Below are 13,709 nucleotides of genomic sequence, written 5' to 3'. Positions count from 1 at the left end.
TATGTAGGTCTAGAGAGAAGTGGCTAGAATATTTAATGTTCAATGTATAAGGTTCCAATCATTCCATTTCACTGTAATTTCCTGAAACTATTTAGTGGTTTTGATTTACAGTTTTATGGCACCATCTATTAAAGCGGAGTATCCTGTTTCAGTGTGATATTGTTTTCATGGCATTTTTAAATGTTTTCATTCTGTCCCAGGTCAACGCAGTCAACTGCAACACATGTTGGAAAGTTTCCCTTTTCATGGAACACAAAGAGAACATTGAAGAAGTCCTAAAAGGGGTGAGTTCTTCCTCAAATACAAGTATTGTTCTTGATTTTGCTTTGAAATCATAGTTTGCTTCTATTTATGTGATTTTTAAGTTGCTTTTGTGTGAGCATGTGGCCCAGTGGTCAAATAGTTTGACTACATACTAGAAGGTTTGAGATTCAAGCTCTCTTTGGGAACGCTGTTTTATTCCTGAGCAAACTACACCTATTGTAGTGCGTAGTATACCATTCCAACCAGCTCGAATCAAAAGATTCAGGATTAAAGAGAATTTACTTTCTCTACGTGACCAATATCTGGATAATGATCACTCAAAACAACCATGTTATATCATGTTACAAATTTATGACATCCAATTTGTAATGTTTTTTTTTTTTTTACACTTTGTGTTTATTATTTTATTCATTATTATTGTTTTGTTTGAAGAGTTGGCAGAAATTACCCAGATCTTAACTCATCTGCCATGAATAATAACCAATTTCTCGCCAAATACTTCCTTATTTGGCATAGCTGCATGCTGGCCATGGGTGATGTTGGCACAATCACAAGCACAATATTATACATATTCCAGTTAGCGCTGTCATCATTTGCATTGTGCCCAGTTATACTATAACAGACATGTGATTGCCAATCTGAGCTTCCCTTTCTGTCTTTGATAGTGCATTAAAAAGAATCTGAATTGTCAGCATACCTGTTCAGGGCTTAGATGTGTCACCTACTAAATCCTTTTTTTTTTTCTCCTTTCAAAATATGGTACTAAGCTTTCATGTATTTTATCCATGTTCTTACAGTATCTCTGCAGCTAAGTGTTTTGTTATCTCATAATGACCAGTAGATAGTCACAGATGATGCAGGCATTTAAAACCTGTATTCTAATAAAGCTGGAAATTTGCTATTGAAATGCATCAGAAAATGAAAGTTGGCATGAAACAAAAGTACTTTAACATTGATAAAGTATTCATGAAATGTTTATCACTTAAAAGCAGAGATTTAGGGCTTCAGACTCTCTTCTTAACATATTTTGTGAGGAGAACAAGAACAATTCTTTGGTCTGCAGGGCACCACTCGTATTTGGTGTTTATAACATTAATCTGACAATCTAGGAAATTCAGTGCACTTTAAAGAATAGGTTGAAAACCATCCCTTGCCTTCTCTACCCGCCCAAAGTGTATTGGTTGGGGCTGGGCTTCTTTAAAGAGAAAATCCACCCCAAAAATAAGTTAACTTCAAGGAAAGAGAAAAATATTTCCTACAGAATGATTAAAAAAAATGGCAAAAATCAAAAAAGAAATAAGGAAGATATTACATTTTGAAATTTCAAGTTTTTTCCAGAAAACATTTCTTGACCAGTACTTATGAATATTCAAATCAGCAAGTCGATGATGTCATGCTCTCACAATTTTTTATTCATTTTGAATACAAAAATGAAAAAAAATTCTCATATTTCAGCCATATAGATATAAAACTTGTCATAAAAGCACCTAAAAAAAAGAACAAATGTTAACTCTGATATTTTTTTTTGGTATGGGAACATGCATTTACTTGTATTTATTAGTTAAAAATAACAATTTTTCGAAATTAAAAAAAAAAAACACATTCATGAAAAATTGTGAGAGTATGACACCATCAACTCACTCATTTGAATATTCATTGAAGGACTGATTAAGAAATGTTTTCTGAAAAAAAAAATGAAATTTCAAAATATCTTCCTCATATTTCATCTGATAATTGTATTTGTTTTGTGTTGTTCTGTAGCCTCCTGAATTGTGATGTTTGTGATGCTTTTTCATTATAATATTGAACATTTCCTTTCTCTTCCTACTGCTGCTGAGTCTCTCCTGGATCCGTGAATATTAGTATTAGAGCAGCTCTCACAGCATTAAGAGAGCTTGTATAAGTGAAAGAAAAACTATGAGGAACTTAATCAAATTACCGTAAATAAATCTGGATCCAGAGATTGAATTAAGAGGAGTAGTGATTATATTACTCTGCGCTATGCATTGTCTACAGGGGAAAAATTGCTGTACACATTGGAAAACGGGCAATCTCTTCCCCCCCCCCCCTTTCTTGTACAGTATCTATTCATTTGTTGTAGACCCAAGAAATCCACATCTGCACTATAACAGATTCACATAGATATGCATGCATATAAATACACATACACACACACCCATGTTCACAAATAAAACATATCCAGTCATGTCGATGACTGCAGTGTAACTGACAATTCCCATGTATCTCTTGGATCTGCCCCTTTCCTGTCAAGAGTACTCAGTAAATGATTCACATTGTGTATGTTAACAGGAACGCATATTATTTGGTGGACGACAGTACAATGATCAATTCACATGCGTCCCTGGGCCTGAGTTAAGTTACCTCCTTCACTTCCATTGACAACTATACTGCATATTGCTATTAATGTTATTCTTAGAGGAGTGATGCTGGGAGGGTTAATCACTGTACAGAAAGTTGGTATCAATATGGCTATTATTTTCCTTTTTTTTCTCTCTTTCCAGTTCAGAATTACATTTCATAATTTCTGCCTGCCTGATATATTCATTGTGTGCCGTTGTTTCGGGGGGGGGGGGGGGGTTATCTCTGTGTTTATGTAATGGTGTCATCTTTCACATCTTGCTGCTTTTTTACAATTCCAAGAACATTTGCAATGATCTGATGGCTTGCAGGCCAGTTGGGATTTGATGCCCTTTCACCAATTTATGTGATAAAGCATGAATTTCTATGTATTTCAGCTGTTACTAGACAGATCTTTCCAGATAAGTGTCATTCCCTTAGGGCATCTATAGATGATTTTTATCATTTGGGACATTTTTTTTTTTCTTGTCACTTTTATTGCTCATGAGTACTGGCTTGTTTTGTGGAGTGCACTAGATACTCCACAAGATTTTCCCCAGTTTGTGGTTACTGATCATGCCAAGCTTGCGGCTTGCCTCATTCCTTTTAAATATTGAGAACAGAGAATCTGGAAATGAGTGCACTGCCCCCATTGTTAGATTGCCTGCTGGGAGGAATCATGTGACTCTGGTAGACTTTCGGATCAGAGAGAGCTTCCTGATTGTATTGGCCAATCACAAACTGCTTCTGATTGGTATTTGATGGAGAGATTTGTATTGCAACACTTTGCTGCAAAATCATGCCCTGTGCCTTTCAAGTCAATGATAGAAGTAGAAACAGAAAATTGTTTGTTTATATCAGGGAAACATTATCCTATCTGATTTACCAAACTTTCATTTAACTTGCCATTGGTCTTCAAGAAGAAATTGAGACATTAGCTGTTCTGTAAGTTTAGCAGATCTGCAAATTTATGTGTTTTTTTACCCAATTTTGTGAGTAAAAACAAAACAAAACAAAATAATGTGTTTGCTACTGAGTGAAAACCCACACCAAGATATCTATTGGGTGGTAGCCAAATTCTGCAGGTGTTATAGTAAATCCATTATCTAAAATCAAATTTTCATGAAAGCTTCAAGTTGCTTGCATTGAATACAAAACTAGAGAGTATGACATTTTGTATCTATGCCATTTAAATCTGTGTTTCAGACTAGACCAGAAACTAGATGCTCTGCATGGCTTATGTTACTAAGTTGCAAACTTTGACTATTTTGGATAAAGCCGAACAAATTATAGATTTATATAGCATAATATTTTCCCTCTTCCAAACACACAATCATGCATACACTCTTTCTTTTTGTCAAAGGCCTGGTTATTTTCTATTGAATTATTGAATTTTGTCACATTCATCTTTTTTTTTTTCCATTATCACAATTCTGTGATGTCATATAGGCATTCACAATGTATGTCAGTGTACAGCCATTAACTAAAAGAGTTTGCTTCCCTTGCAATTTGCATCATTTTAATCACACTTTAATGACCATGCCATCATTCAAGTTGTCAGGTAGTATGACACTTAGACCCCGTTTACAGTGCTAGGCTCGGCCGTGGCCGAGCCGTGGCCGAGCCCAGCCCCGCTTCAGTGTAAACGCGCAAAAGGCCAAATGCGAGGCCAAAATTGGCCTCGCATTTGGCCTCGCTCTGGAGGTGGTCTCGGCCGCGGCTGAGCCGCGGCCGAGCCGCGGCCGAGCCGCGGCCGAGCCCGGCCTCTTCTTGGTGTAGACGCAAACTGGGCCAAATGCGCGGCCAATTTTAGTCTGGCTTCCAGACCCTCTGCCCGTACTATTTCGCTATTCACGATATTAACCCCCTCAACGTGGAAAACTAGTATAGTTTAAGGTGGTTTTGTCCTGCAAAGGATTTTTCCTTCGGCAAAGGCCTTTGCCCGAACGGCGACTTCGTCGCCTCGGAATCCAGTTGGCAAAGGGTCTGAAAACCAGGCTATACCAAATTGCGTTTGTTTACAAGCAGAGCGCCACTACGACAAAATATTGAAAGGTTTGAATTAAAAGCGCGGCCGAGCCTAGCAGTGTAAACGGACAAAATTGCGAGGCTCGGCCGCGCAATTGAGGCCGGGTTCGGCCGCGGCTCAGCCGCGGCCGAGCCCGGCCCCGCACTGTAAACGGGGTCTTACACCTTTTTTTCATATGTTAAATGTCAAAACATTGCAGAGACAATTTTACTAGGCTGGAGACAAATGTTGACATCAGTGGAATTCCTGTCAAATGTCTATGAAGTTCTTCTGCATAGCTGAGATGTAAATCATGTGATAGGAGCAGGTGACTTCGGATGAATTTCATTTCATAACCAGGTATCCAAGGACATTTTTTGATTAATGCAGGATAGTTTGCTAGAAGGTGTGATTTTTGTTTCCCCCCCCCCTTTTTTTTTTTTTGAGGTGGCTGTATATCATTGATATGAAAGAATAGATTGGTGTGGTATTACTCATAGTATGTATTGTTCAGTATGTGTAGAAAACACAACAAGAGGTTATTTGTTACAAATCTTTCATTTCAATTTCTTTGATCAGTATGCCTCCCTCATGCTTAAAAGTAAAGAGGGCTAAATGCTAGCAAGGGGGTGGATCAGTGCAGATAAATGAGAGTAACAGAAAATAGGAGTGTGCCTACTCCTTCCTCTGTAAGATTTGAAACATTTCAGGGTGCTAACATAACTTTTTTTTTTCTTTTTTTTAACCACATGCCCGGTCAGGCAAGCAGATTTCAAATCATTGCAGAACACTTGCCCAAACATGAATTTTAGTTGCCCAAAAATGAAGTCCAAAAATGTAAGAAAATCATATAGAAAATCACTTGTAAGTCAAAGGCTTGATCAAACACAGTCATTTGAATAGACAGCACTCATTGATTCACACGTTTAAACACATTGGAGTAACGAACTTGGTTTGATCGGGTGTTGCATTGCATTCGGGCATCTTCGTGTAAGTGTTGGAAAATTGCTGAGATGAAATTAAAGTGCATTGCATTTCATTATCTTTGGGCTTCCTATTAGTTGACTTCATGGGTGTAATGGAAAAATGTAAGAAAAAAGAAAAAAAGGTGGCTTCAAAACTTGTTGCTTGCCCAATTTGGGCATGCATCTTTTTCTCATTGTTCCAAAACACTTGCCAGACTTGCCCCCTGGCAATCGGGCAAGTGCTTATGTAGCACCTTGTGTTCGAACTCAAGGCACACCTCCCACTCTCCAGGCCAAGCTTGTCGCATATTTGTTTGTTTCCCTTCTCTTGTTTTGATACACTTTTGCTGTAAAGCTGTTCAAAAGGTTTGAATTGTATCCATACAATTGTGTATGTGTGTGTCAGTGGGACTCTTGAAGTTCAAGGTAGACCGGATGACACATGGCCTAAGGGGGATGGCCAGAAATAATTCCTATTTCCTACAACATGAGCCATCTACTGATTCCAGACCCTTTGGAGTTGCATCACCAAGTGTCTTCAACTAGTCTGAGTTCCAGCCACTATTGTGTTTATTTTTGTCTCTTTAGTTTCATTGGTAATTTTGAGATCTTTTACTTCATATAATGTATGTATAATTTTGATCAATTCGATGCTCCTTTGTGTGTTTTCTGGTTTGAATCTTGAATGATCAGTGCCTCCTCCGTCAGTGCCAGAATATTTCAGGTGCATCATTGGGCTTGTTTATCATCTTGCTTATGGTATATGGAAATTAAGCTTTCTCAACAACTTTCAGAGAAATGTAGGCAGTTGATCAATGCAAAGCTGTTTTGATTATAAGGTTAGAAACACCTTTGTGTAGCGCCGAAAAATTGCGATCACAAAAACGTTTGAGCCAGAAAAGCATTTCTGTGGAGATGATGAATGCAAAGATGTTTTGAAATGCATTAATAGCTCAGACCTGCCCACCCCAACCACTGCCAACTACAAAGTCACACATCTCCGCTCCTCGGGTTGAACTGTGCAATGGAGCTGCGCAGTGACAAGGCCTTCCTCTTGACTCACAATAGAGATGATAACAATGCAACAAGTCGACAAACTTGATCTGAAAGGCCTTTGCAAATGCGTTTTATGGGTATTGGAACATGTTTCAAACATGGGATAGATGATAAATGCAGCCTTTAAGTTTCTTTTGCCATGTGAATTAACTTTTCTGTATTTCAGCCAAAATTCAGTTTTTGCTGTTGTTTTTATAGCAAAAGGTGTAAGACCTGTCATTGTGATGTAATGATGTAAAATGTTGAAACTTTTGAATGTGAAGGGTTGATGTAAAAACACCATCAGGGTTAGATTTTGCCAGTATAAAATTGTGTGTGTATTAATAGTAATGGCTGACAGGTCTGGAAGGACAGAGCTGAGCAGGAAAGATCTGTGTGTATTCGTCTGAAGTGAAGTAGCTATGATGAGAGACAGGTATCCTGTTTAGGTTAGGACTGTTCTACGCAACCCTGGGGCAGTCGTCTATCTGTAAAGGAATTAGAACTAACTTACATGAAGCATCGTGTGTGTGTGTATGTAGGTGGGGATTGGGGAGCGTGGTTTCTATCAACACTTCCATGTTAACAGCCTGACTTTGCTGTGACACCCTTTAGGCTGTACAATCTTACAGCATTTACTTTGCAGTATCTATGTAACATAACTTGTAATATCTGAGAAAGTAAGCTTTTCATGTTGAAATGGCTGGAATTTGCTGGACAGATGTGCAATGATATAGCTTTAAGCCACTGTTTATGACCCTGTTTACAGTGCGGGGCTGGGCCGAGCCGCGGCCGAGCCGCAGCCGAGCCCAGCCTCAATTGCGGGGCCAAGCCCCGCAATTTTGTCCGTTTACACTGCTGGGCTCGGCCGCGCTTTTAATTCAAACCTTTCAATATTTTGTCGCAGTGGCGCTCTGCTTGTAAACAAACACAATTTGGTATAGCCTGGTTTTCAGACCCATTGCCAACTGGATTCCGTGGTGACGAAGTCGCCGTTCGGGCAAAGGCCTTTGCTGAAGGAAAAATCCTTTGCAGGACAAAACCACCTTAAACTATACTAGTTTTCAACGTTGAGGGTTTTAATATTGTGAATAGTGAAATAGTACGGGCAGAGGGTCTGGAAGCCAGACTAAAATTGGCCGCGCATTTGGCCCAGTTTGCGTTACACCAAGAAGAGGCCGGGCTCGGCCGCAGCTCGGCCACGGCCGAGACCACCTCCATAGCGTGGCCAAATGCGCGGCCAATTTTGGCCTCGCATTTGGCCTTTTGCGTGTTTACACTGAAATGAAGGAGGGCTCGGCCGCGGCCGAGCCGCAGCCGAGCCTCGCACTGTAAACGGGGTCTATGATTGGGAGCAGTGATTAAAAAAATGTGTGAGTTATCACATTTGATGCATATAGTTCAGTTGTATCACAAAACATCCTACCATATAACAATTTTGCAATCAAGCCACAAATTGGAGGAGACATCACTAATTTTCTAAATTAACTCTAACTGAAGACGGTTTATTCAAGAAACAATTTTGATAAAACTATTGTTCACATTTTGTGTATGCAGTAATACTTAGCACTGATTACTGTAAAATGAGGCAAGATTCGTGAAATTAAAATACATGTGAAAGTTCTTGTCTACACTATACATATTAAATGTTAGGGCAACTCATGAAAATTTCATGCTGCGAAAATGGCCGTCGGCTCCAATTCACAAAAATTTCATGCAGCGAAAATATCATGTTTTACAGTATTGAAATACCCGGTACTTAACATTTTTACATTGGTAGTTCCATCTATAAGTTACATTTTAAGAACTATTTTGAAGCGTTATCAGGAAGCTGTTTTTTTCTTTCACCAGCAAATGGCAAATAGTGACTTTAAACAGTTGAAGGATATGATGGGAAATTATAGGAATATGTTGTGTATGCTTGCTATCTGCTACCCAGGTAGTTTCACCGTAAGTTTTGATATCTTGGCTTTTCTGATGACATCTTCCACATTGAAAAGATGTGCATACGTAGCTGGTTGGAAATAGGGAGATGGGTGTACAAAAGATGTTGATGACCTTCGGTACGATACAGCTTGTATCGTACATTTTGAAAACAGCAGTCTGGCTTACCCACATTCTTCCATCATGGGAGGATGGGATGCATGGGAAAATATATTCACTTCTCTCGATTTCAATGTGCAATTATGTGGTGCATTCTCATTTTTTCAAAATTTGTGATGTTTGTGCACTTTCCATTCATATTGCCATGAAAAACTGTTTACTGACACAGCAGGTTTCTACCACCGTAATTTGCATGCACAATTTGCGGGGTAGTTAAAGGCATATGACTGTTGCTATGGTATATATTGCAGTAGCCGGGGCTGCCTATTGTACATTTTCTGCATGTGACTTTGGAGAAAAATACAGAACTCATGGGGGTTTTTTTTGGTGTTATTACACAGTTCTCATTTTTTTTTTAAAGTGTCACTTCGTACAAAGTTGGACAATTTGCAGTTATGTTCGCAATTTTTCTGGCGATGTTAAAAGTGTCTTTTTCGAAGCAGTTATTTTACATACCTGTACTTCAGTTGCCCAGCAACTTCACCCGTATTTCATGAGTTTTGTGATGTTGCAATTTTTCCTAAGCAGTGTCACTGGACTATAGAATCCGTCAGTACCTTAGCGTCGGGCGACTACTGAGCAAGCCGCAAGAAGTCTAATACTTCTCAAATGTGCCTTTCATGTATTTCTTAGTCTTGCACAATATCTATAAAGCAAATCAGCATCTCAAGTAGAATGAACTATAGAAGAGTGAGAAATTGTAAGTTTTGTAATAATCACTTAGAATTTCAGAGAAATTGTGAAAGTCCATACTTGTTGAATGGCAGGAATGGTAGTTTGTTCTCAAAAATTGCATTTAATACCGGTATTTGAACAGAATACATAATGATGCAGTAAATGCTTTCATAGGCAAAAGAAGCAAAATTGCATCTCGCCGGGTGAATGAAATGTCAGTTGTTATGTTGTGTGCCAATTCTAGGTATACTCTGTATGCTCAGTGAGCGTATTATGTAATCATGCACCCTTGATTACCCTGCGCACATTGCATCCTGAAAAAAAAATTGCCCTTTGTATTCTCGCAATGTCTAACATGATACACACATATAATATGCAGTTACACACACCTACAGTTTTAGTATAACTAATGTCACCATTTGCAGATGAAACAAAAACCCAGCATTAGTGCTTCAAGAGAGTTATAAAATGTGAGTTAGGGATAGAAACAACAAATGTAAAAATCTGAATATGTGTTAATTGATGTTAAGTATTGTTAGATATACAAAATGTGAACAATAGTTATAATAAAAATGTTTCCAGACTAAACAGTAATGGTTAAGTGAGAAAAACAGCGATATCTCCTTATATTTTAGACTTTATTGCAAATTTTTCGTATGGTTGGGTGTTTTGTGATACAACTGACCTACACATAAAATGCATCAAATGTGATATCTTGAACGTTTTGTAAATCACTGCTTCCAAAGGTAAACAGGACCTTTAATCAGAGTATGGTTCCTTAAATATATATTTTTTTTTTATACAGCTAACCAGATCAGACACCACCTTGTGACTTGTGCAGTCATTGTATTATATGACATTGCTTCACTTCCTTTTAGGAAAAAAAAAAAAGAACAACAGCCTAAAACTTGAAATTATTCAGAACCATCCTTGTGTTTACATTCTGTAGAGTCAATTCATTTCTTGTGGATGGTATCAATTTCTTTGGCAGCATTCTATATCTGGAAGAAAGAACCAAAAGTCCCTGTCCCAATATCTTGCCTTTGAGTAGGAAGTGCGGTAGACATGTTTGAGATTACGGGGTATCATGAATGTGTTCCATTCAATCTGCCTCATTTCCTCTTTCTTGAATCGTGTTTAATCTGCTACAGTTCCACACCTTTTCTTAGTAGTTGGTGTCACACTGGTTAACAGCCTCGCCACAGCCACTCAGCCATAGCAATATCAGCTGTCCATGTGGCTATTAGGTGTTTTCATTCGGTAGATTACAAAATCCTCTTTCATTTCAGTCATGTATATGTGTAATTGTTGTAAAGTTCCAAAAAAAAACAACAACAACAACAACAACAACAACAACAAACAATTACCTTTTAACACCTCAATCTATGACTGATTTAGAAATAGGCAACATTTAAGAAATAAAAATTTATAATTTTTCTCCTAATTTTGTATTGATATTATATTTGCATTAATATCAAAGTAACAACCACAAAGGTCAAAACAACAATTATCATCTGACTGTTTTCATTTCTTTTGAGCACAAAAACCAGACAAGTGTCAAAAATATCAATTTCAAGTTATTAACACTTGTCCCTCTCTGAAAATGGAAAGTGGTGTTTTAGAAGAACCTTGGACTTTATCTTGTGTTGTCGTCAATGTGTGTAGAAATGTTTCATAACGGTGTAATCGTTGGTATTGAGATTTAGATGTCTTTCCTGAACAAACGGCATTTTGAATCATTTGTATGCATTGATCTTGGAATTGGGGATTTGATGATAAGAGCTGTGCGTCAATAGGAGTTAGATGGTAGGATGTTGTACGAGGTACAGATTTCCTGAGTAATCCTCCATATCGAACCATGGCTTTAGTGCCATATCCTATCAAAATGAACTGTTGAAAAGTTTATTTTTTTTTTTAGATAGAAAAATTGCAGTTATTTGCTGCAGGATGCAACAGATTGCAGTTGATAATGTAGCTGCATGCAGTAATAGAAGCTCCAAAGCATTACAGCTGAGCTCTGTAAAGCTATGTCTTTAGGTCATTCCTGTCTCATAGAATTTTTGGTACAATTTCTCATTATATGGTGATAAATGGCTTATATACAGTTAACTACTTGCAAATATCCTTTTAACTACTTTACAGGGCTAAAAAAAGAATGGCAAACAAAGCTATTGTGAATTTTTTATGTCTTCTGTGAAATTCTCTGTGTTTGCAATAATTTGGAAATGAAATACCTGATGGCTATTAGTAACAAAAATGTACAGTATATCACATTTGTATCATTTTTGCTTTTCTATTTTTATTTCTTCTGTAGGGTGATGTAACAAGGTTATTTCACGCAGAACAGGAGAAGTTTTTGACGTGCGACGAGTACCGCAAAAAGAGTTACGTCTTTCTACGAACCACTGGGAGGGCCTCGGCCGCTGCCGCTACCAGCTCCAAGGCACTGTGGGAAGTTGAGGTAAAGTTTTCGCCATCTTTGATATGTTTCCATTTTTTCCATGTGATTCATTTTTTTGGTACAAGGTATGAATCGGTGACAGATCACTGTTATCGTAAGCTGCTATACAGTGTATGCATACACATGAATTATGTGCAGGTATTGGTTTATGTTCAAATGGGGGGGGGGGGAAATAAACTCACTCTGAGTGTCCCCCCCCCCCCCTGTATCTTTCTGCTCTAGCTAAATTCACATTTGTGTGTCAGGGAGTCTGTCCCTTTAAAATTTGGGTCAACCAGAGCTGTTAAAGCTGCCCTGAATGCATGGCTTGCTCTGTATGTCGTGCATTACTGACAATAAATTATTTTGTCAACTTGGCCACATCTCCGCCCAGGGGTGATTTTAGCTAGCAACACGTGCAACAGACTGTACGATGACGGATGACCTCATGACCCACAGTGCAACGTCGTGGATGAAAATGCTATTTCAGGCATTTTGTCTTTAATGGGCAGAAAGGGATGTGGGAGGGGTGGGTGGAAATGGGTTAGGACAGGAAGAATTAGGGGGGGGGGGAGGAGATGGGGGAGATTTTCCTTCAGACCATGAATTCAAATTTGCACAAAGGTATTAGCTGCACATTAACATGACATTGGAGTTGCAGTTTAATAATATCTATCTCTCTTTGTGTGGATTTATTGATTATGTGACCGCTGTTGGGCCACTGAAGTGCTTATGAGCAAGCTGCTACAGCAGGAACAAGAGTTTGTCTTTTTGGTAGCACTCTCTTTATTGAATTAAATCTTTGCTGGAAGAGGGAGCAGCCCTCATATGCAACAACCTGAAAGGTTTCAAATGAAAAATGCATGGGAGACAGAACATTATCTCAGTATTTACACTGGGGTGGTGACAGATATAGATTTTTTGTGTGATATTTTTTAAAGAGAAGACCTTTTGTGTACTAAGACCCCGTTTACAGTGCGGGGCCGGGCTCGGCCGCGGCTCGGCCGCGGCCGAGCCCGGCCTCAATTTGCGCGGCCGAGCCTCGCAATTTTGTCCGTTTACACTGCTGGGCTCGGCCGCGCTTTCGATTCAAATCTTTCATTATTTGGTCGTAGTGGCGCCCTGCTTGTAAACTAACGCAATTTGGTATTGTCTGGTTTTCAGACCCTTTGCCAACTGAATTCCGTGGCGACGAAGTCGCCGTTCGGGCAAAGGCCTTTGCCGAAGGAAAAAAATCCTTTGCAGGACAAAACCACCTTAAACTATACTAGTTTTCGACGTTGAGGGGGTTAATATCCTGAACAGCGAAAGATACAGGCAGAGGGTTTGGAAGCCAGACTAAAACTGGCCGCGCAATTGGCCGCGCATTTGGCCCAGTTTGCGTTTACACCAAGAAAAGGCCGGGCTCGGCCGCGGCTCGGCCGCGGCCGAGACCACCTCCAGAGCGAGGCCAAATGCGAGGCCAATTTTGGCCTCGCATTTGGCCTTTTGCGCGTTTACACTGAAGCGGGGCTGGACTCGGCCGCGGCCGAGCCGCGGCCTCGCCTCGCACTGTAAACGGGGTCCTAGTGATTATTAACTGTTACACAGCCAGCAGCAGTATCTCTGTAGGGATGTCACAAGTAGGCTTAGATTTCAAACTGGTTTACTGCTGCTCATAAAATCATACCTAAAAGATGGATGTTAGTGAGAATATGTCATGTGGGATAAGCTATGTCATAATGGAGCAGTGGGTTATCAAGTGTATACCATCAGAAACAGACAGACAAAACTCAAAATTCAAAGAAACAAGAAAAGAGCGAAACAACCGTAAACAAGAGTTGCCTTTTTTGTTCTTTTTTACAATTCCTATACACTGTTC

At 39.1% G+C, this 13,709-nt stretch overlaps 1 protein-coding gene across 1 annotated transcript in view; it reads left to right on the top strand.

Annotated features, from left to right (window-relative positions):
- LOC140237831 (inositol 1,4,5-trisphosphate receptor-like) overlaps positions 1–13,709 on the top strand; it is a 170,799-nt gene that overhangs the window by 65,213 nt on the left and 91,877 nt on the right. The window contains exons 7-8 of the mRNA XM_072317764.1: positions 201–284; positions 11,723–11,869. Coding sequence (XP_072173865.1) covers positions 201–284; positions 11,723–11,869 — 231 coding nt within the window. The remainder of the gene's footprint in view (positions 1–200; positions 285–11,722; positions 11,870–13,709) is intronic.

This window comes from Diadema setosum, chromosome 2 (assembly GCF_964275005.1).
Source record: "Diadema setosum chromosome 2, eeDiaSeto1, whole genome shotgun sequence".
NCBI lineage: Eukaryota > Metazoa > Echinodermata > Echinoidea > Diadematoida > Diadematidae > Diadema > Diadema setosum.
Note: the sequence above shows the minus strand (reverse complement) of the source record. Positions and strands in the feature narration are given on the sequence as shown.